A 25,722-nucleotide genomic window follows, 5' to 3' on the forward strand; every position below is an offset into this window, starting at 1 on the left:
ACTACAAATACCTAGGTGTCTGGTTAGACTGTAAACTCTCCTTCCAGACTCACATCAATCATCTCCAATCCAAAGTTAAATCTAGAATTGGCTTCCTATTTCGCAACAAAGCATCCTTCACTCATGCTGCCAAACATACCCTCGTAAAACTGACCATTCTACCAATCCTCGAGTTTGGCGATGTCATTTACAAAATAGCCTCCAATACCCTACTCAACAAGCTGGATGCAGTCTATCACAGTGCCATCCGTTTTGTCACCAATGCCCCATATACTACCCACCACTGCGACCTGTACGCTCTCGTTGGCTGGCCTTCGCTTCATAATCGTCGCCAAACACATTGGCTCCAGGTCATCTACAAGACCCTGCTAGGTAAAGTCCCCCCTTATCTCCGCTCACTGGTCACCATAGCAGCACCCACCTGTAGCACGCGCTCCAGCAGGTATATCTCTCTGGTCACCCCTAAAGCCAACTCCTCCTTTGGTCATCTCTCCTTCCAGTTCTCTGCTGCCAATGACTGGAACGAAATACAAAAATCTCTGAAACTGGAAACACTTATCTCCCTCACTAGCTTTAAGCACCAGCTATCAGAGCAGCTCCCAGATCACTGCACCTGTACATAGCCCATCTATAATTTAGCCCAAACTACTACCTCTTCCCCTACTGTATTTATTTATTTTATTTATTATTTTGCTCCTTTGCACCATATTATTTATATTTTAACTTTGAACTTTCTTCAAATTATAAATCTACCATTCCAGTGTTTTACTTGCTATACTTTATTTACTTTGCCACCATGGCCTTTTTTGCCTTTACCTCCCTTATCTCACATCATTTGCTCACATTGTACATAGTCTTATTTTTTGTCTACTGTATCATTGATTGTATGTTGTTTTACTCCATGTGTAACTCTATGTTTTTGTATGTTGTCGAACTGCTTTGCTTTATCTTGGCCAGGTCGCAATTGTAAATGAGAACTTGTTCTCAACTTGCCTACCTGGTTAAATAAAGGTGAAATAAATAAATAAATAAATTCATGCAGTCTCCTCTGAAAAGTTGATGTTGAGATGTGTCTGTTACTTGAACTCTGTGAAGCATTTATTTGGGTTGCAATTTCTGAGGCTGGTAACTCTAATGAACGTATCCTCTGCAGCAGAGGTAACTCTGGTTCTTCCTTTCCTGTGGCGGTCCTCATTAGAGCCCGTTTCATCATAGCGCTTGATGGTTTTTGCGACTGCACTTGAAGACACTTTCAAAGTTCTTGAAATATTCCATATTGAATGACCTTCATGTCTTTAAATTAATGATGGACTGTTGTTTCTCTTTGCTTATTTGAGCTGTTCTTGCCATAATATGGACTTGGTCTTTTACCAAATAGGGCTATCTTCTGTATACCACCCCTACCTTATCACAACACAACTGATTGGCTCAAACACATTAAGAAGGAAAGAAATTCCACACACAAATGAACTTTTGACAAGGCACACCTGTTAATTGACAAGCATTCCAGGAGACTACCTCATGAAGCTGGTTGACAGAATGCCAAGAGTTTGCAAATCTGTCATGAAAGCAAAGGGTGGCTACTTTGAAGAATCTCAAATATCAAATATATTTTGATTTGTTTAACACTTTTTTGGTTACTACATGATTCCATTTGTGTTATTTCATAGTTTTGATGTCTTCACTATTATTCTACAATGTAGAAAATAGTAATAATAAAGAAAAACCCTTGAATGAGTAGGTGTGGCCAAACTTTTGACTGGTTCTGTATATATGGAGTTAGTGCCAGAAATAAGTAGTCAAATACATGTACAATTTAATTACAAATGTTCCCTGATCTGTCTTTATATCGCTCAGATATACTGTACTGTAGGACAGACACATTTTTGAGGGGGAGTATCTGTTGTTCCATGTAGTGAATCTGTTATATATTTTTTTGTATTTATTTTAAAATGTTTTAGGTTATCTGTTTTTCCATTAATGGGCTAATAGTAGTAAGCTCAAAAATAAAGTTTCATCAACTATTTTTTAAATATATTTTTTTATACTTCAAATGGTTGTTAAAATTCGAAATCAAATAGCAAAATGATCCTTGGTATGACCTTCTTGAAACAATTCCATATAGCTTAGTAGAAATTTGACGAAATTACTTGTTGGTAAGGTGGATTCCTATGACAGTGCCACGTTGAAAGTCACTGAGCTCTTCAGTACGAGCCATTCTACTGCCAATATTTGTCCATAGAGATTGCATGGCTGTGTGCTCGATTTTATACACCTGTCAGCAATAGGTGTGGCTGAAATAACCAAATCCACTCATTTGAAGGGGTGTCCAAATACTTTTGTATATATAGTGTACGTCTCAAACTTTGTTCTCACAGATGGATTATGTTGCGAAACAGATGCAAGGATTGGAAGGGGACCTTCTACAATGCTCACAGGGTAGCCACAAAACAGCCACATCCTCAGTGACACTGCAGCAGATAACTTTCAACATGTCAGATACGTCATTCTGCACTGAACTTGATCACACAGTCTGTGACAGAGATTAATGAATTCATTTGGTTTTAGAACTAATCGAACGATGATGCCATGTGGCATGGTTAGCAGAATCTATCAGAACCAATAAGGTAAGAATACTATCTGAATAGTATTTTTCTGAATAACATGAATAACATTGAAGTACAATATCTTTATTATATTGTTAGCGTTGTCTACCATTGTTAGATTTCTTTGTGTGGGGTTTGGTGTTTTTGTAAATGCATTTGTTGCTTACATTTCTGGACTTAAACTTTGCTTGACATGAAAGTGATAGTCTTGAATTACATTTTTTCCTTCTTCTTGACTCCAATACAATAATATATATTTGTTTCATACACTTCCAGTAATGGTTATTTTACTTCAAGTAATGAACAATACAAGGACATTTGTGATTTATTGTTTTTCAGTCTTTTAGGTGCCATTGATGATCTCAGTTAATGAGCATAACAGACTGTCTATTGTTGTCCTCATGGCTGTAAAACAGCAGCTAATCAGCTCACTGGTGTTGTGTTACCTGATTCAATATGGTACGTTTAGCTTTTTCTCATCTATTATATGTGCTATATATCGTATTGTTTTTCAAGTTATGCATTTTCTCAAACACATATCTAGATAGTTATCTCCTATGAGAAGTAATTGGTTAGATTAGCAGGAAATGTTTTACCACATCAGGGTACCAGCAGAGCCTTATATAGACTATGAGTCTGGGTACCATGGCACTGGCATCACACTGACCACATCATCCTTTTTTCCTGCATTTACAGTTGCATGTTCCTGCAATGTCACCTGCACCACAGACTACAATACATCCCTGAACTGTTCCTGCTCAGGCACAGTGCCCTCATCTCCCATTCTCCTCGAGGCAGAGTGCAGGTACACACTGTTCTCTTTCACTGGTGTGTGTTTCTGGCCTTGCGCAGATAGATTTAAGAGATCACATGTATACATATTTATGTACTGTAAAGTTTAAACATAACTTTAAGAAAAACATCTGAATGTTACATAAACCTTTTCATATTTACTTTGATTTTTGTTTACAAAAGCTATATTTGAATATTATAATCACTCTTCTCTCTTTTCAGAGATTTTGAAGACCAAGTGAATGATAGCTGTGAAATAACACCCTCACAAAGCTGGTGTATAATACAACCAGAAGGTTTTTTCATGTTAATATCCAGTGACACTACTTGCACTGCAAGAGTAAAGCACACAGGAAAAGAAGACACAATGAAAACGGATGACTCAACTGTCTGGAAATTGTATAAATTAGGTAAGTGGAGTAGACCTATGTCTTAGGATGGTTTGTACTTTCCCCTGAACATTGCCTCTGATTCAGTGACAAGATATGGCATGAATAAGAAGTGCCTATCATTAGCAGTAAGGTCATCTTATCAGCCAATCTGCTGTGACATTCTTATCAGCAGTTTTGAAATTTGCACAGCTTTGAAATGATAGTGTTGAACAGTCTTTACAATGAGGATTATTGTGTGATGTGGAGTGAGTGTCCTGGGTTCTTATGTATTCCCCGCATTTGAAAGCTAATATGGTACAAATGATTGAGCTTTGTGCACTTGAATCCATGCCTTTTTCATATAATGGTTCCAACCCAAGCTTCTCTGCCTTTTCTTCCATAGTGAAGCCGCAGCATCCAGTCAATGTACAAGTGACAGAGAACATTGATAGCTACAACATCACTTGGCAGATGGATGAAAACATTTACCTATGCTTCATGTACAGGGTGCGGATTACAACAAATAATAACTATTTAAAGGTAAAACAAATATATTTACTATGGAACATGTTTCCAATCAAATATTACAGTACGTGAAATACCAGGTCCCCCAAACTGTTAAATATAATTTTTTCTTTTGACCTACAGGATCCAGTCTATTACCCTGTAAGAGAGGACCAGAGGTACCTAGTGCTAAACAGCCTTCAACTGCAACCAGGAACAGAGTATGTGGCAAATGTCCAGGCCTCAGTGAACCCTGTGTGTAACTACCAAGGTCCCTGGAGTGAATGGAGCTCCACCGTAGAATGGAGGACTACAGGTACATCAATGCAGCAAGTTTAGATTTAACTGATCTGCGTTACATGCTTTTCCTGGATATATTGGATTGGGACTTAATTTTTCATGTTAAAGTAATGTATGAAATGGAGTAAAAATGTTCTCTTTCTATACACTATGTGTATTTTTACAGAAGGGGATGCTAAGTTATGGTGTCAGTGGCCCGTTTTACTGACCATTCTCCCCTGTTTGATCCTGTGCTACCTCTTTAAAATGTGAGTATTCCTTATTTATGATCATTCAGGTAACAGTAACTGTTAATGTTTGCTAAGCATTTTTGATCAGACACCAACTTGTATCCTCAATTTCTTCAGGTCTGCCAATAAATGAAATGTTCTAGCCTGGTCACCATCATATGTGCTACATCCAACTTCTCTGACTTTCGTCGGATGCCTTGAACAAACACAACAGTTGGCTAAAGCACAAATTGATCTGCGACCAGGCTAGAAATGTTCAGCCTCTTGGTGTTTTTTACAGAAAGCGTGAATACACAATACACTTTCCTGGCATAACCTCCCACATACACAGAAACCACAGCTGATGCTCTTTACTTGCAAATACACAATGTAGATATAGGGGTGAGAAGGCACAGGAAGTCAGAGCTGCTTCTACATTATTATTATACCAAACCTAACCAATGATAGCATGGTGGTTAGGTTTGCTTCTACATTATTATTATACCACTTACCCTATAAAACATTATAACACCTGCATAGGGAAATTCCATCCTCCCAGAAATGAAAAGTGAGAGTATTTGTGAAGACCTGAATAGTTCTGCTTATGTCACTTTCACATAGATTACATTCACATATCATTTCCTTTGTGAAAACAACCTGTTTGTCACTTTGCCTCTACATCTTTTCCCTGCAGATTGTGGCTGAAGAGACTACACTTGATTAACTATTCCCCAAGCCCAGAGGACTTTTTCAAGCCTCTCTACCACACATATGGAGGGGATTTTAAGGTAAAAATACAGGCAAAACAAAAAATAACTCATTGTGTCTGTGGGACTTGTTCTAAACCCCTCCAGCAGGTGTTGCCTATAGGGGGAACTTCAGCATGGCCAACAATGAGATTTTCCCATAATCAAATCCCACAATGACTACACATATGAGGGGGGCATTATAATGACTCAGTCTGCAGGGGCTTCAAGGGCTTGTTTTCAACTCATATGTGGGTAGATGCTCAGTAGACATTGAGCTTTTGTACTACATCAGAGCAGTTCACCCCCCATCCCCCAATGGAAAACACCACAGGTAGAAATCTAAACTAAGATGTTTGCTAGGGTTATATTTAAATATTTTCCCTTTAGAGGAGTATTTTATAAATATTCCAGAAAGGTAACCACTTATCTTTTCAGATTTGCCTTTTTTATGTATTATTTACAAAACAATTGACACTCTTATGAAGGTCATGCTTAGTGAATAGTAAAAACATGTCATTTTTAAATGTAAAATATATTGCCTTTTAATTCGGCATGAATACAACCAGTCATGATGTTTTCATCTGATAAACCAGGTTTGTATCCAACGTTTTTATGAGTAAAGTACGTCAGATAAAAATGTAATGACAGGCCTGATGGAAATGGTAAACTTTCCAAATGTCGACGAAACAAAATATCATAGACAAGGTGAGATATGTTTGTGTCGGTAAAATGAATTATGCGAGAAATGTCATTGGAAACGCTTTTATGTGCAAATATTGATATAATAGCCATCATTTCGAAGTAAACTTGGAGTCACACGATGACATGTTGTGCGTTCCTCCTACTATGACTTGATGGGAAAGCATGCAGTTTAGTTTATTAAACTACAGATTAAATACATTATGATTAACTTCACAGGGTGGTGAAAGTGCAATTGTTTAATAATCTCGCTCTTTTGTCCATATAATCTCATCATGTAGGCTATACGTGCGCTGGCTAGAGCAGTGAGTAGATCCCAACTGTGGGGATACTCAGTCCGGCTTTCAATTTACTCTTGAAAGCTGCAATAGTAGAATGCACAAGGAATCATTTCGAAATGGGTAGTGCATCATCAGCTTTCCTCTTGTCATGTCAGTCATTGCATACCTTAGGGAGCTATTTCGTAACTTGTTATAAATGTCCATATCAATTAGCCCATGTCAGCTAACGTTTTTTTGCTAGGTGTTTTAGCCCATGTATTTTGTAGTAATGTTCTAGTCACTCAAATATCACATGCATACACATTAGACATGGCAAAATGTATAGAATTGCAAGAAAATTAGCTTTAAAACAGCTAAATGCTCTCTTCAACCCATGACAAAATGTTTAGAATTTCAGGAAATAATGACTGGTGTGAAGAGTTTGTGTCATGAACAGGGCTTCTGCACAAAGAAATAGACGTGGGGGGCGCGGGATGTTCCCCAATGTTGGATGGGGTGGGGCACTGAGTGAAAACGTTTGGGAACCCCTGGGCTAGATCGCACGTGTCAATACCAGAGAGGGCACACTATATTTACATTTTTGTCATTTAGCAGACACTCTTATCCAGAGTGATTTACATGAGCAATAATGATGATTAAGTGCGTTGCTCAAGGGTACATCGACCGATTTTTCAAGTAGTAGATTTGGGGGATTTGAACCAGCGACTTTTCGGTTACTAGCCCAACGCTCTTAACCGCTCGGCTACCTGACACAAATTATCACGCAAATTATTTTGTGAGAACCATGAGTTAAAAGTATGATGGAAACTTTTTAACTTATTTTTATGTGCACTACACCATCATGTACATCCTTTTATATGCAACAACAGTACGGGCATTGTAATTTATTGTCCTGGCCACATCTGCAGTCCTAATGCCTCCTTGCAGCATGCCTAAGGCACGTTCACGCAGATGAGCAGGGATCCTGGACATCTTTCTTTAGGTGTTTTACAGAGTCAGTAGAAAGGCCTCTTTAGGGTCCTAAGTTTTCATAACTGTGACCTTAATTGCCTACCGTCTGTAAGCTGTTAGTGTCTTAACGACCGTTCCACAGGTGCATGTTCATTAATTGTTTATGGTTCATTGAACAAGCATGGGAAACAGTGCTTAAACCCTTTACCAAGAAGATCTGTGAAGTTATTTGGATTTTTAGAAATTATCTTTGAAAGACAACGTCCCTTTTTCAGGACCCTTCTTTTTTTGCTGAGTTTATATTTGTGAACATGGGAACGAGCGCTACAATCCCACCTGGAAAAAGCCCTCCATTTACTTTTTATGATAACAAAAATACCATAATTTGCTGTATGATTTGGAAATGTTGGAACTGGGCCATGTCCGTTTCTACAAGAAAGCTAAATAGCACATTTGATCACATTTCTGTAGAGGTGTGGGCAGAATGTTTTAACTTCCCAGACATGACACTATGCAAATTGTATGCCATTAGTAACCCTTAGTGCAATCCATATTGCTTTTTTATTATTATTATTGTATTGTGAAAAGTACAGTGCCTTCAGAAAATATTCACAGGCCTAGACTTTTTCCACATTTTGTTGTGTTAGTCAGAATTTAAAATAGATTCAATTGAGAGATTTTTCTTCACTGGCCTACACACAATAACCCATAATGTCAAAGTGGAATTATGTTTTTCGATTTTCTTTTCATAAAAAAAGCTAAAATGTCTTTAGTCAATAAGTATTCAACCTACTTGTTATGGCAAGCCTAAATAACTTCAGGAGTAACGATGTGCTTAACAAGTCACATAAGTTGCATGGACTCAATAGTGTTTAACATGATTTTCAATTGTCTCTGTACCCCACACATATAATTATCTGTAAGGTCCCTCAGTCGAGCAGTGAATTTCAAACACAGATACAACCACAAAGACCAGGGAGGTTTTCCAATGCCTTGCAAAGGGCACATATTGGTCTAAAAAAAAGCAGACATTAAATATCCATCTGAGCATGAAGTTATTAATTACACTTTGGATGGTGTATCAATACACCCAGTCACTACAAATATACAGGTATCCTTCCTAACTCAGTTGCAGGAGAGGAAGGATACAGCTCAGGGATTTCACCATGAGGCCAATGGTAACTTTAAAACAGTTACAGAGTTTAAAGGCTGTGACAGGACAAAACTGAGGATGGATCAACAACATTGTATACTCCACAATACTACCCTAATTGACAAAGTGAAAAGAAAGAAGCCTATACAGAATAACAATATTCCAAAACATGCATCCTGTTTGCAACAAGGTACTAAAGTAATACTGCAAAAAATGTGGCAAAGCAATTCACTTTTTGTCCTTATTACAAAAGTGTTATGTTTGGGGCAAATCCAATACAACACATAGTTCCACTCTCCAAATTTTCAAGCATCTTGGTGGCTGCATCATGTTATGGGTATGCTTGTAATTGTTAAGGACGGGGGAGTTTTTCAGGATAAAAATAAACGGAATGGAGCTAAGCACAGGCAAAATCTTAGAGGAAAACCTGGTTCAGCCTGCTTTCCACCAGACACTGATAGATGAATTCACTGGTCAGCAGGACAATAACCTAGATTTTAAATTTTTACCTTTTAGTCATTTAGCAGACGCTCTTATCCAGAAATGCATACATTTCATACATTTTTTTTTTTTGTACTGGCACCCCGTGGGAATCGAACCCACAACCCTGGCGTTGCACACACCATGCTGGCGTTGCAAACACCATGCTCTACCAACTGAGCCACAGGGAAGGCCTAAAACACAAGGCTAAATCTACACTGGAGTTGCCTACCAAGAAGGCAATGAATGTTCCTGAGTGGCCAAGTTAAAATTGTGACTTAAATCTACTTGAAAATCTATGGCAAGACCTGAAAATGGTTGTCTAGCAATGACCAATATCCAATTTGACAGAGCTTAAAGAATTTTGAAAATAATAATGGGAAGATGTTGCACAATCCAGGTGAGGAAAGATCTTAGAGACTTACCCAGAAATACTCACAGCTACAATCACACAGTTGATCATGAATGCACAGTTGATAAATGAGGCCCCTGATGATAGAAGCACCTTTGGTGGCGATTACAGTATTGACTCAGGAGTGTAAATTAGATATGTATTTAATTTACATTTTTTATCAAAAATGTATGAAAATGTGTTTTCACTTTGTCATTATGAGGCATTATGTGTAGATGGGTGAGTAAAACATTTATTTTATCCATTTTGAATTCAGGCTGTAACAACAAAATGTAGAATAAATCAAGGGCTATGAATACTTTCTGAAGGCACTATGTGAAAAAGTATGTTTTATTGGAAACATACAGTGCTATGCCTATAATAAAATTAACAGACATTAACCCCCATTAACCCCTATTGCTCAGCCCCGATATCTATGTACCTCAACCCACTAATCCTACACCCAATTACAAAAGGGGAGAAATAATCACGAGAGTGATACGGTATTGTTTCCTCACTGAGAACTTTTACTGCAATAAGGAAAAGACCGCGATTTCCCCGCGAACTTGGGTGGAGACCAGAGCAATCGATCTCAGGCTCATAGATTAAAGAGCATTTAGTAGATCACAGATTAACACTTTTCCCCTTCAATTAGACACCACAAAATAAAGTAATCAATATAACGTTTACACATTCCTTTTACAATTCTTACCCTTTGTACGCTTGATGGATTTTAACTTTAACACAATTATGAATGTTATCAATCTCTATCAACTAATACAGAATGCATGATCTTTTTAACCTTAGATGTTTTAAGATCCTCACATACTATGAACTTCCTAATACTTTTTAATGTATAACAGGCTATGAGTATTTCCTTTAACCTGTCACACACACACCCCGGCCCTGTTACCCCAGTGTCCTTACCCTAAGACCCACATGCCAATACCTTAATATTGATACAATTAAGTCCTGATGCACCTGTATCCTAGCCCTATAAGCCCTATTTCTTACCCCTAGACCACAGTTCCTTTGCCAAAATACCTCATCCCTGTTACTTGCTTATCTCAGCCCTGTTCACCACCTTGCCTAGGCCTGTATTCCCCAAGTATTCCGCTAATAATTTCATAGATCAACTCATAATACAGATGTATAACACATGTGCCCAAACCCCATTCACTTTTATTCCTACCACAAACTTGCTGCCAGAAAGGATTTGAATAGGCAAATAAACATCCATCCAGACCCATTAGCTGTATGAGCCTTGTGTATCCCTACACCCCATTACTCATAAAACTAAGTAAATCCATGGGCACACTCATAAAACAGGTCTCCCCCAGTGCCCAAGCCTCAACGTTCATTCAAACCAGGTCTACTCTTTTTGTTTTTTGTTTTTTGACCACTTTTCATTTTGTTGTCTTTTTTTTCCCCATTGGGGTGGAGCTACAGGTACAATATTCAAAGTCATATAATTTAATATTCTGTTCATATCATATTTCACACATATTTTTGTGTTGTACCTGTGGACTGCCACTCCGGAAAAAAAACAAAAAACATAATTTGTATCAAATTACAGTTTAAGTAATAATACATTCAGAATGTACAGGAAAAGAAAACAAAAAATAAGTGGGCCTCCAAAAACCACCCCCTCCTCCCACTCCCACCTCCAAATACGATTATGATTCAAGCCCATATAATAAAAGTCAAAGAAACATAGCAGCATGTAGACTATCTCCTTGCCGACGGCAAATGCATCTGTTTTAACATTAGACTATTTTTATTGTGGCGCACGCAAGACTCTTCTTTTTGTGTGCATACGCACCTTTGAAAAATGAGGCCCCTGCTGGTTTCTCAACTACAGCAATATCCAGTAGGGGGAAGTGATGTCCATGGGAAAATTAAAGCCTTGCATAAAAATTAAATATTTTGAGATAGGCCAACATTGAAAGAATATGTGTAGAGAGACAGATTCTATGTCTGATGTCAGTGAACAACCCATGGTGTCAAAACAAGTGCCTATTCAGAATGCCATTATCAATTTGTACTGGGCTGGGCTTGGTGGGGAACAATGTGGACTTGTTCTGACATCAGTCCAAAAGATCCCTTTTCATATCATCCAGAGTATAACTATTGCACGCACACACAAAACAAATAGATGATAAATCATTTATGGGTAGATGTAAATAATCTTTTCACATAAAATTGTGAAAATGCAAGTATTTGAAAAGAGCGCTAAAATATTTTACTTCCTCTGTGGCTGCAGAGAGTCTGGCAAAACACCAGTAGCTAAATGACAATCTTGCAAGCTGTCCTTTGAAATTATCTTTAGAAAAATCTCAGAAAAAGACTCCAAGATGTGTCCATGACCAGGGTCGTAACTAGGTTTGAGTTAAATTGGGGTCAGATACATTTTTTTGAAGTTGAAGCTTATTTCCTGCATTTCTATACAATTAAACTTTCAAATGCTATTCGGAGAACAGCAAAAATATGCAAAAATGGCCCCAGCCATTATCACCTTGGCTGCTGTAGGTTCATTCACCTCAATCGATCTACAAACAGATAGCCTTTTAGCAATACAGTTGTAATGTTATACCCCTGAAAGGTGGAAAATATGAGAAATTATTCTCACTGACACGTAGCATCAGCGATTGTTCAGTCATTTGTAATGATACAATCATTAAATCATCAACTCTTTACATACTTTAGATATCGCTTTCCTCAAATTACATACACTGAGTTTGTGAAACATTAGGAACACCTTCCTAATATTGAGTTGCACCCCCTTTTGTCCCCAGAACAGCCTCAATTTGTCGGGACTACAAGGTGTCAAATGCAATCCAATGCTACACAGACTTGTGTCATATTGGCTGGATGTCCGTTGAGTGGTGGACCATTCTTGATACACACAGGAAACTGTTGACTGTGAAAAACCCAGCAGCGTTGCAGTTCTTGACATACTCAAACCAGTGCGCATGGCACCTACTACCATACCCCGTTCAAAGGCACCTAAATATTTTGTCTTGCCCATTCACCCTCTGAATGGCACACATACAGAATCCAAGTCTCAATTGTCACGAGGCTTCTTTCACCTACACTGATTGAAGTGGATTCCACAGGTGACATCAATAAGGGATCATAGCTTTCACCTGGTCAGTCTGTCATGGAAAGAGCAGGTGTTCCAAATGTTTTGTACACTCAGTGGATAGTGTTCACCTTTGTATTCCTAGGCATTACGAATCAAGCTCCGCACAAACAGACATCCAACTGGAGCACACAGACAGTGGTGTAAAGTACTGAAGTACAAATACTTTAAAGTACTACTTAAGTCGTCATTTATCTGTACTTTACTATTTATATTTTTGACAACTTTTATTTTTACTCCACTACATTCCGAAAGAAAATAATGTACTTTTTACTCCAGATATTTTCCCTGACATCCAAAAGTACTTGTTACATTTTGTAAGCTTAGCAGGACAGCAAAATGGTCCAATTCACACACTTATCAAGAGAACATCCCTGGTCATCCCTGCTGCCTCTGATCTGGTGGACTCACTAAACACACATACTTCATTTGTAAATTATGTCTGAGTGTTGGAGTGTGCCTCTGGCTATCCAAAAATACATTTAAAAATCAGAAAATTGTGCCTTCTGGTTTGTGTAAAATAAGTAATTTTAAATGATTTATACTTACTTCTGATACTTATTTGAGAAATTACATGTATTTTTGATACTTAAGTATATGTAAAACCAAATACTTTTAGACTTTTATTCAAGTAGTATTTTACTGGGTGACTTTCACTTGAGTCATTTGCTATTAAGGTTTCTTTACTTTTACTCGAGTATTACAATTGGGTAGTTTTTCCACCACTGCACACAGAATCATATCACATTCACATTAATTATTAGAATATTACTTATGATTCTGTATTAATATCAGTGATGTAGTGGTACAAAAAAGTGGGTAATGGATAAGATGAACATTCACTGATATAAACAAAAAAGTATGCCATTTTTATAACTATTGTTTGCATTTTAATTGCATTTTAAATTAATGTAGGCCATGTCGAGATGTTCATATTGAAACATATCAAACAAGGTAGGAACTTAAGAAGAAGATAAGACTAGTACAAATATGGGGCAGAGACCCCACCCTTGGGAACCACTGTACTAACCTCTATCTGCTAGCTTCATCTCTCTCCTCTGCTTCCTCCTGCATGCATTGCAGCCTGCCTCAGCCTCGATCACCACACCAACGTCTCAGTAGCAAACTCTCTGTAAAGCAAAATTATTATGATAACTTAGTAGCCTATAGGTTGCTCCTGCTGCGGTAGGCTCCGTTTAACGTTAGCTTCTTACTTCATCCTTCTATCTGACTAAATAATACTAGCCAGAGCACTTCAACGTTGGTTAGTGCTATCCACCCTAACCCCTACCCAAATCTTACCGTAACTAAAAAGAAAGGAGGACCATATCTATTCAAGTTCCTACAGAAATGTAATATTGGAGATGGGTTCATAAATTGGATCCAGCTGTAACGATCGTCTGGAAGAGGGGACCAAGATGCAGCATGGTAAGTAGTCATAATTATATTTAATGAAACACTTTAAGACAAACAAGAAAGCCACCAGTTCTGCCCGGTGAGTGAGTGAGTGAGTGAGTGAGTGAGTGACACACACACACACACACACACACACACACACACACACACACACACACACACACACACACACACACACACACACACACACACACACACACACACACACACACACACACACACACACACACACACACACACACACACACACACACACACACACACACAAAACAGGCTGCCTAAGTATGGCTCCCAATCAGCGACAACGATGTACAGCTGTCCCTGATTGAGCGCCATACCAGGCCAAAACAAAGAAATACAAAAACATAGAAAAAAGGACATAGATTGCCCACCCAAATCACACCCTGACCAAACCTAAATAGAGACATAAAAAGGCTCTCTCAGGTCAGGGCGTGACACCAGCTTTTATACAGGAATCCCTGTACGAGAATACTCACTAACCAATCATTGTCGGCCAGATTTAACCTTTACAGAGGGACAAGGCAGGGCTGTGTGCTGTCGCCTATGCTCTTCGCCCTAATTATTGAACCTCTCGCTCAGGCGATGTCACGTCCTAACCATAGAGAGCTCTTTTTTTCTATGGTAGAGTAGGTCAGGGCGTGACTGGGGGGTTGATCTAGTTTATTTATTTCTATGTGGGGTTCTAGGTTTGATTTTCTATGTTGGTGATTTGTATGATTCCCAATTAGAGGCAGCTGGTAATCATTGTCTCTAATTGGGGATCATATTTAAGTAGCTGTTTTTCCCACCTGTGTTTATGGGATATTGTTTTGAGTTAGTGCACGTAGCATCTCTGTAGTCACTGTTTGTTTATTCATTCTTTGTTTGTTTTGTATTTTGCAAAGTTTCACTTTATTAATAAAGATGTGGAACGCTACTCACGCTGTGCCTTGGTCCGATCATTCCAACGAACGTGACAGGCGATCAGATCTCATGCAGCAATACACGGCTGTAGTACTAAAGATACTCTAAATAAGATTTCCCTATACACAGATGACATTCTCCTCTATGTAACAGAACCCCAAGCTAGTATTCCAGCTATTCTTGATGTGATTAATTTGTTTGGTACCTTCTCGGGATACAGAATAAATTGGAACAAGAGTGAACAAATGCCCATATGGTTGCAAAACACCTCCTGGCTAGAACATCTTCCAGTTAAGTTATCTTCAGAAAAATGTACCTACCTAGGAATTGTAGTTACCAAACAATACTCCTTACTATTTAAAGAGAATTTCCCCTCTCTGATGCAAAAACTCAAGGCAAACATACAATTTTGGAGAACTCTCCCAATTTCTATGCTCGGAAGAATTAATGCCATTAAAATGGTCTTCCTCCCACAACTGCTCTACCTATACCAGAACATCCCAGTATTCATACCTAAGTCCTTTCATAAACAACTGGACTCAATTATCAATCCTTTCATCTGGGATTATAAAACACCTCTGTAAATCCAAGATGGAAGGAGGATTGTCTCTCCCAAATTTTATATTTTACTATTGGGCCGCCAACCTCCGCGCTGTTACGTTTTTGCTGGCTTAGTATGGAGCGCGAGGAGTGTCACCCCTTCTCTATTGGCGCTGTGATTTTGTCGCCTGTCAATCTGGAGATGTCACTTTATCTTAACAATCCTATTATACATAGCATAGTCCGAATCTGTAAGCAAATTAAAGTCCACTTTGAGCTTAGACCAATATCATTCATGCTCCCTGTTGCCAGGAATCCCTCCTTTGCCCCCTCTAACCTTGATAACACCTTTGAGCGATGGGGAGAGTTGGGGATAAGTACCATAGGGAATTTAGATATAGAAGGGACCTTTGCTTCCTTTGAGTTGCTGAGGGAAACTTATAATCTTCCCAGAAGTAACTTTTTCAGATACCTACAAATTAGAGACTATGTTAGAAAACTCCTCCCAACATTTGGGAATGCTAAACCTTCCATGTTTGACGTATGCATAAAAATATGCCCCACCTCAGACAAACTGATATCTCGTCTATATGACGCTTTTCAATCTGTTAGCACACCTTCTACAGATGCCATTAAGGCAAAATGGGAGGAAGAACTAGGGACTGACATTTCGGTGGCAGACTGGGAAGATAGCTTGGAGTATATACACACCTGCTCCATTAACTCCAGACATCGTCTCATACAATTCAAGGTATTACACAGATTACACTATTCCAAAACCAAACTGCATAGGATATTTCCTGATACATCCCCCATGTGTGATAAATGTCAGGCTGCCAGGGTACACTACTCCACTGCTTTGCCCTATGCTCTAACTTGTATGGTTATTGGTGTGGAATTTTTAGGATCCTCTCTGAAGTTCTGGAGACTTCAATAGACCCAGACCCGCTTCTGATAATCCTGGGAGTGTCTGATTACCTAAACGGATTAACCAACCCCCCAAAACAACTCATCTCTTACAGTCTCATTTCGGGGAAAAAAATAATCTTGTTGTTTTGGAAAAGGAGGGAAGCGCCTTCTACCAAATTATGGCTCAGCGAATTGGCAAACACTGCACACTTAGAAAGAATTAGATATATTCTGAACAATAAATTAGCAGCATTTGATCAAATCTGGCAGCCTTTCCTCTCTTACTTGGACCAGTCGGCGCTGTGAATTTGTACTTTTTAACGCACTCTCAATTGTAATATTTTAATCTACCTTTGGGCAGCGTGTGCTGGCCCCGCCACCCAAACAGTCGGGAGGGGAATAGGGGGGAATAAGGGGGGAATAAGTGGGGGGGGGGGGACATCTAAGCTCTTTCTTTCTACCTGTCCTTGTTCTGTATGTCTTGTTTTGTACCCAGAACTCTGGGTCTTGTTGTTCGTGTCTTCTCTTTTATGTTTAAATAAGATTTGTATACTTGTCTTTTATACCTATACACCATTCTTGTGTGTGTTCAATAAAAAAATATTTGAACAAAAAAAGAAAGGAGAACCAAGGCACTCTTCATATAATTAATTAAAATGACTTTATTTGTATGGCATGTTCAATAGAAACAAAGTTTTAAAAATATGACGCATTTCGGCTGCATGGCCATCCTCAGGGAGTACAAAGAAATAATACAATGTCCTCTTTTGAACAGATTTTCCAATTAGCCCTAATTTGAAGAGGGGGTGGTTACAAAATTGATTGGACACACATAGTAAGCAATACTATACACATTAAAAAGTGAAATACTGTAGCTATGTTATCATAAAAATACAGCTAGAAGTATCAGAACACTTAGAAAGGTAGTTCTAACCTTAAATATGACTGGGAGAAGTGTCAAGAATAAGAAAGCAATATATTCCATAGTACACTAGAACACAGCAAAACATGAACAACAACTACCTTTCTAAGTGTTCTGATACTTCTTGCTTGGAGTTGTATTTTTATGATAACATAGCTACAGTATTTCACTTTTTAATGTGTATAGTATTGCTTACTAGGTGTGTCCAATCAATTTTGTAACCACCCCCTCTTCAAATTAGGGCTAATTGGAAAAGCTGTTCAAAAGAGGACATTGTATTATTTCTTTGTACTCCCTGACGATGGCCATGCAGCCGAAATGCGTCATATTTTTAAAACTTTGTTTCTATTGAACATGCCATACAAATAAAGTCATTTTAATTAATTATATGAAGAGTGCCTTGGTCCTCCTTTCTTTTTGATGAACAATTCACCCCTTTTACCAAAGAGCACCTTCTGTCTACTAAAATGCACTATTGTGTACCTTAGTAGCGCTTCCCTTCCTCCTATTTCTACTAGTTAACCTTACCGTAACTATTTTACATTTCAACTATAATGCGTTAGGGACGTCCCAAGGATTCCGAATAGCATGGACCCTTCAAAGTAACTGCAATAGAAGTCTCTACCGGCAGCTAGCCACCTGACTGACTGACTATTTAGCAGTTGTGCTCTCATTCTCCGAGAGTCGGTTTTTGTTTGTTTGGGGGATGTCTGTAGACACCGCAGGAGTCGGTTTCAAACTCGCCTTTTGTCCGGCATCTCGCAAACACTGTCAGAAGCAGAGCAGCATCTCCAGTTTTGCCTACTCAACTGAGACGACTCCGAGCTTGGGTAGCTCGTTTCACGGCCCCGGCCTGTTCGCGAGAAGGTAGAGTTAACCGTTTAATAAGAGAGTGGTGAATGTGCAACTAAAAAGGAAAATCCGGGGGACGAAGGTGAACATAAATAACAGACCACTGATCACTATTCGTTGGCAAAGGGTCAGGCGCGATTAGAACTCGGCCAGATCAAGAATATAATCGTCTTCATTTCTGTCATTTAGCAGACGCCCTTATCCATAGCGATTTACAGTAGTGAGTGCATACAATTTCATACATTTTTTCCTCCGCATTGGTCCCCCGTGGGAATCAAACCCATAACCCTTGTGTTGCAATCGCCCTTCTCTATCAATTAAGCTTATATTAACGCTGGGAGCAATATTTAGATATATTTAGACTCATAATTGAGTTTCTTTGTTGAGTACAAACTATATTGTAGCAACCTTAACCCAAAACCTAGCCAAAAGGTTTGGACCTCTTGGCATATTCTTTTTTTATTTAACTAGACAAGTCAGTTAAAAACAAATTCTTATTTACAATGACAGCCTACCCTGGCCAAACCCTAACCCGGACGACACTAGGCCAATTGTGCACTGCCCTATGGGACTCCCAATCATGGCCGGTTGTGATACAGCCTGGAATCTAACCAGTGTCTGTAGTGACGTCTCTAGCACTGAGATGCAGTGCCATTGACCACTGCACCACTCGGGAGCCCAAATGGTAATGGTTAAGGTGTTGACTTGACAGTCGCTGGACCTATGTTTGAGTCCCCGATGGGGCTACACCCCCAAATTTGCTACATTGGTGTCAGAAGTGGGATGGAGCAAGGGCGACCATCAGAAAGCAGTGTACACGTGAGGAATTTGGTATTGAGATGCGTGGAGACACACTCTCCTGAAGGTAATTGGTAATGTAGTGACCTTAACCCAACACCTAGCAACCTCATCAAGAGGTTTGGACCTCTTGGTGTATTAGTTAAGGTGTTGGCTTGACAGTCGCTGGACCTGGGTTTGAGTCCCAGTTGGGGCTACCCCCTGAATTTGCTTCGGTGTCCTCATATGTAATTATGGCCATGTCCATGACAGTCACATAATTTCTAAAGATTTAGTAGGCAGAAAAAAGCTAATGAAAGATAAACCAGAGTTACTGGAACATGTGAAAACATCCTCTTGCAGCAGCCCACAGATATAAGACACTGATCTTGCACGCACTACAAAAACTGTAGATGGGTATCTTCACTTCTCTGCCACACGAGACACATTTGATCGTATTCCTGCTCAAGCTAATGTAAACCTAAACTAATCAGTTTTTATAAAGGATGTACTTACTCTATGTTGCCCTTTCACTAAGCAGTATACATTTCTCTGAACTGTAGAGATGTTCTGTGAGAAGTTCATAGTCATGAGGATGTCCACAGGGTTTGGTTATAGTTGAGGAGCATGACATAGCTGTACTAACTATGGTGTTTTATAGCATAAGCTCAATGTCAGTGATGAACGCACATAAAGTCCCTGATCATATAGTATAAAAATAACCTCACAGCAAATTACATTATATAAAGAAAGCATTTTGTCAATATATGATAAGCACAGTCAGGTAGAGGTTTTTAAATGGACTCTCTCTTTAGCTCTCTGACAGCTGTTAGTGCTGCAGTATGGCCACTTACTGCTGTCTTTTCAGATGAAAAACTGATTAGATTCTGCTGAATTGTTCTTCACCCAGATAAGGTATTCTGGTGAAAAAGCTTGTCCATGCATATCTGTGGGCAACATCTTGCTCTAGAAGGGTTCAGAGTTGTACAAAATAACTGCCACCAGTTTCATAAACATTTCTAAATGTTAAAAAAGAAAAAAGGTAATTCTTTCTGTGATTGATCTTCATATTGACAACCGAGGTTACCATGACCTGCTACCAATAACAGTGATAAGCTCTCGTTCAACCTTTTGCATTCAAGTGTAGCTCAGTTGATGGAGCATGGCGCTTGCAACGCTAGGGTAGTGGGTTCGGTTCCCGGGACCACCAATACGTGAAAAATGTAAGCATGCATGACTAAGTCGCTGCTAAATGGCATGCTGTATATATATATATATATATATATATATATATATATATGCTGTATGAGCCTATAGGGTCAAGGCTTTGTTACTGGACCGGGCGGGCCTACCTTTTACCTCAAGTGTACCTATTGCTCCTTAATCATCCATTTTATCATTATATTTTGCAGAAATGGGTTGGACCTGTCTTCGTCCTCAGTGAGCTGGATCCCTTGGAGAAAAACCCACCTACACAGAGGATGACTGAGAAGCAGCTAGACATCCTCAGGCTGTCCAGGCTGAGTGTGGAGGAAGACAGCAGCAGCAGCAGTGGGGACCAGGGCACCTGTCACTCCGCTGGACACATCTCCATCGATACTGTGATGGTGTCTGGGGAGGAAGGAGCTTTGTCAGGGAGTTCTTGGGTGACATACAAGTGCAGCCAAGGTGGGGAAAGCTTCTCCCAATATACTGGAGGCAGCAGAGGAGGTATCGACACTGAGGCGGAGGGCCCTCTTGGTGCTGGGGCAGAAGAGGAAGGAGGGTTATCTGGGCAGAGTGGAAGACGGGCATCAACGGGCCTGCCTGCTATGAAGTGGCAGCTCCAGCTACAGGCCCGCAACCATCAACCAGAGCAGATTTCATTGGACTCAGAGGACGGCTACCCTCCTATGGTGCTGGATCTGGACAGTGTGGACACCATTGACAGTGGAGTCTTTGTTGAGTCTGACTGTAGCAGTCCTGTGAACTCTAACTTTAAGTCTGAGAAGCAGATAGACTCTGCTTTACTGAGTGGGGTAGGCAGTTCCCCTTCTGAATATGTCAAACAGTGGGTGACGGGTAACACTATGCAAGAGGACTCAACCAACTCAGGACAGAACAGGACGATGTGAGTTCTCCCTCATCTCCTGTGTCATTGACAGTGCTTCAGCATATTTGTAAAATTCCTTACTTTCCCTGGCATAGGTATATTGTTCATATTGTCATGTTTTTTTTTAAAAGTGAAGTACGAATAATTTCTTCCCAACATAAAAATTGTTTGTCGTAGTAATACAATAATATTGTTTGACAATAGTTGTCATGTTGCGTTATGTAAATAGATGTAGATTAGTCATTTTGGCCTTCCCAGACCTAGATTTTTGGCCTTCATGTAATTAATAATTTTTTACGGCTTCATTTCTCATGCAATTTCCATGTGGAAAGGGTATTGTTTTTATATCATGTTTGTCATCTAATGTTTCTTATGTTTGTGACAGTGGATCCAATTGAGTTTGCATTCATTTTCAATCGCTTGTTAAAATCTTTAAAGGGACAATCCACAGTTGCTACATCCATTTTTTTTTACTTATAAATGTATTATATAAACTCATTTATTCTTGAAGAATATAACTTTTAAATGCTACATGAGCTTAATTCAACTGTCATACCCAATCAGAAGAGAAAATATAAGCTTGTTTTACTCCAATGTTTGTAAACATTGTAAGTGGAAACAAAAACCGTAAAATGTTGATATATTGGATGGTCATTCCTTGCATCAATAGCGCTGTCTATGAATTTATGAGTGGTTACATTTCTCCAGGCCCATCCCTCAGGTATTACCAAAACAGAGGCTGGTGGCCACTTTGTTATTGTTTCAACTAATGATTGCCCATTTAAAGTAAAAAAAAATTCTAATATGCATGATAAAGACCCATAGGGGTCAAAACAATATTATTAAGTTATGGGAGCATTCCAACATTCAGATATTAGTCTCCTTTTTCTGTACGATGCATAAATGCATCAGAACACAGATTTAGGTCTGCTTTAATGCAGTTCTCTTCACCATTGTCATTTACTTATAAGAAATTATAGCTACTTGTGACTGTGAACTAAAAGGTTGGCAGCGGTAGGCTACATCTGATAAATTGACTCGCCACTAGGTATCGAATTCTATAATCTAGATATTGCCGTTGCACTGTTATTACAATGAGTTAAACCACTGTCTAGTTTCCGTTAACAATCTTTGAGAAGTATGAAACAGATTGATTTGACTGCACTGAAGAGTATGATAAAACATATTTTTATATGAATTTCAGGAATATTATAATAAACTATAGCTTAGTTCATTATATTCATGATGCTTAAATATGACTTATACACCAACATATCACCTTTTTTATCGCAAGTGTGTAATGTGAAATAGAAAATATTAGACATATGTTCATAAAAAATATTACAATGGGTTAATTTGAGCAATTAGATAGCAATCAACTCTGTCACAGAGAGGCATGAAGAAGGCGTGGAGAAGTGAACAGCTTTCATATGATAACAGGACCTGACTTCCTCTCATGTTATTATAGTGTTATGATGCTTGACTTCACTCATTCATTCTCTCTGAGAGATGCCCTATCCACAAGACCCATGCACAAGGTAGTATGGACCTTTCTCAGAAATGTTTTCCATTGTGTACTTTCCACATTACGATAAAATGCATAATTTGCACATTATACATGACTTATACATGTTTTTCCTGGTTTAGCCCTTCACTCATGCTAAGATGAAGCTTCTACTGGCACTTTGTGCAGTTTGGAACATCATCCAACTATCAGTGTGCTGTTCTTCTGGAGGTACTGTACAATATTCTATTGTACTGGCCTTTTTGTTCATGTTCAGATTCATGTCCAGGAGTAAAAGATCATAACATAGGTGACATTGGTTGTGATAGAAGGGTGTGTTTCTTCACAGAACTGCCAGATCGACTCACCTGTGTATCTGATTATTGGTTTACAATTACCTGTACTTTGAGCATCACTGACAAGCCTGCAGGTGTCAACAACACCCACTACTGGTTGAATTTCACCTGGTCTGATGAAGCTGGGTGAGCCTTATTGTGTGCTGATGATGGATTCTTATGTTATAAATCTCTTGGTTCTGTCCATTGCATGAAGTGGAGAGATGAATACACAACATTAAATGAAAAAAAATATGCTGAGGATAAATCATTTCTAATATCATTTGAATCACAAAACGTATTAACATTTTTCCACAGGATTACATTCAAATGTCCACTGGTGGAGATGGGGGACAGTTATGGTTGCACATTTGTGGCCGATTTTGATAAGAATGTAACGTATCACGGCTCTTCATTTAATGACATGGACTGTTTCAATGTACATCTTTGTTATAACATTGACTGCCAATCAAACTTGACAGGCTTTGAACCATTCAAAAATAGTAAGTACCCTGTGAAGATTATATTGATTTGCAATTCATGAAATAATTATGATTGTGCAAAATATGTTTTTCTATAGCTGACAAATATGTGTAATGACTAACTCTCTGTCATCAGTTCAGCCAACAGCTCCAAGTCATCTTGCTGTCCAGTGGACTTCAGAGGGTTACAAATGCACTTGGCAAAGTGGATATGAACACCATCCATATATAACAGAGTTCCATTACCAACTCTGCTTCTACAAATACCATGGCGATAAGGGCGAGGTGAAGTGAATCTTAATAAAATTCATGCTTCAATTGTTAAAGTCAATGGTTGTTTGCTAAATTGTTTCCTGGATTTTTTTCTCAGGTGTTTTGTGTGTCCCCTCAAAACAAATCTATTTTAATTGATGGATCTAGACTTGAGCCAGATACCACATATGTTCTGAAAGTGAGATCCGAGCTATATAAGTCCTCTGGATATAAAGGACAGTGGAGTCCGTGGAGTGCATTGGTACAATTGAGGACTGATGCAAAGGAAGGTGAGAGAGATCTGCTTTGGAGACAAACTAGTTAAATCATATACCACTCTTACCTATCGCCTCTTTGTTATTGTCCCAAAATATGCTATGGCAAACCATTTAGGCTGCGTTTAGACAGACCAATTAGTGGAAAAAATATCAGAATTGGGCTGCTTGTCTAAACACTGCCATTGATGCATATACTCATTTTCTCCTTCAGCAGAACCAACTATAGTCCTTGTCCTCAGCAAGTTTGTATTTCCAGTTTGTGTGATTGCTGGAGTTCTGTTGTTTGTATTTTACAACCCCACTACAAGGTAACTGGTCTTCTTCAGAAACCCATACAAATACTTAAAAATCGTGTCATGAGAGAGCGAGGCTGATTTGGAAGCACACAAACACGAATAATTTACAATCATTTGTGTCATAGAATGAAGATAAAAGCTTTCTATGATGTGCCAAGCCCAGCCCCTTTTTTCAAACCTCTCTACAAAGATAACAAACATTTCCAGGTAAAGTCTACTAATTAATTTATTATTTTCCCAAAGTGGTCCTCATAACATCTTCAAAATGGTCCCTGGGATACAGTTTATATCTTTATCATTTTTTCTCTATAGGACTGGCTTGAGTCAGAGTGCAATCTGATACAAACATACAAAACAGAAGAGCTCCTGACCATCGATACTTTGATTATTGAGGCCAAACCTATAGCAGAGGACCAGGACTGTTCAGCTACAACACCATATCCCCTAGCACAAGTTCACACTCCCTATGTTGGTCCCTCAGTGATGGACTGGGTCTGCAGTCACAGTCCAAATGGAAATGGTCCTGGGGACATTCCTTACACCCAGCTGCCCTGCTCTCCCCTAGAGCTCCAGTTTGGAGGGATGGTCACCTCTTTCTCTCAGGACCCTTCGGTCGCCTGTGAGGGGGACTCTGGATGCGAGGACTTAACACTCAGCCCTGACAGCAGCTTGCCTAATAGTCCTGTATCTAGTGAGCCAGAATGCATCTGTACTGATTACTGTATCCTACACGAAACCTCTAAAGGTTTTATCCCCACCGTTGTGCCCAAAGAGGTCTCTACTCATCCCTTGAAGAGTTATTGCATAGAGGGACCAGGCAAGAAGGAAACCTGTGCCACTGAGTGAAGTTACCAAATGTTACATCATATGCCAATAGGACACAGACGGCCTACCTCTTGGGTTTTGAAAATGTACTGAGCAAGGGGTGTCATAGTCTTTACAATTTCCTAAATGACATAATGTTGACTTATGATCATTTGCAGTTTCTTATTTGTAATTCTGAAGTAGAATTGTGTATACTATACTGTAATGAAATGTGTTTTGTCCGTTTGAAATAATGTACATTTTTGAATTACTGTATCAATTGTGTGATAGCTTAAATTGCTACTTTGGACCAGTTCATTTCATAATTTGTCTGCATTAATGGCACTACAGCCATTGATCCTTCAGTATGTGAGTTAACCACCAGAGGATGCTGCGACTCAACACTTAGAGGAGAAATTGGCGAGGTGCAGTTTCTTGGATGACAATTTCAGATATATGTAATATTTTGAAAGTAGTTTGATAATCCTGTAATTACTATGTCCTTTAATTTGTCTTGTATTACATACTTGTTCGCTATTGTAAATAAAATAATACATTGGTATGGTTTATATTTATCGTTTTCTATTTCGCAAAAAAGTAGATGAGTAGCTATAGTTATCAGTAAAGACAATTGCAACAATATATATGTATAGCCAACCAATTGTCTTCAACTTGCTTCATCTTTCATTCTTGGTGCAATTTCAAAACATA

General features: G+C 38.9%; 1 protein-coding gene across 1 annotated transcript; it reads left to right on the forward strand.

The window, feature by feature from the left end:
• Positions 1-2,402: 2,402 nt before the first annotated feature.
• LOC106601102 (interleukin-21 receptor) lies at positions 2,403-25,571 on the forward strand. Its single transcript, XM_045715071.1, has 17 exons — positions 2,403-2,627; positions 2,946-3,065; positions 3,303-3,411; positions 3,621-3,808; positions 4,173-4,309; positions 4,418-4,589; positions 4,740-4,821; positions 5,477-5,570; positions 20,381-22,598; positions 22,708-22,795; positions 22,914-23,046; positions 23,218-23,402; positions 23,518-23,666; positions 23,752-23,923; positions 24,123-24,219; positions 24,333-24,414; positions 24,520-25,571. The coding sequence occupies exons 2-9, from the start codon at positions 2,963-2,965 to the stop codon at positions 21,080-21,082; spliced, it is 1,587 nt and encodes a 528-aa protein (XP_045571027.1). The 5' UTR covers positions 2,403-2,627; positions 2,946-2,962; the 3' UTR covers positions 21,083-22,598; positions 22,708-22,795; positions 22,914-23,046; positions 23,218-23,402; positions 23,518-23,666; positions 23,752-23,923; positions 24,123-24,219; positions 24,333-24,414; positions 24,520-25,571.
• The last annotated feature ends 151 nt before the right edge of the window (positions 25,572-25,722 follow it).

The sequence above is a fragment of the Salmo salar genome, chromosome ssa03 (assembly GCF_905237065.1).
Source record: "Salmo salar chromosome ssa03, Ssal_v3.1, whole genome shotgun sequence".
Classification (NCBI taxonomy): Eukaryota; Metazoa; Chordata; class Actinopteri; order Salmoniformes; family Salmonidae; genus Salmo; species Salmo salar.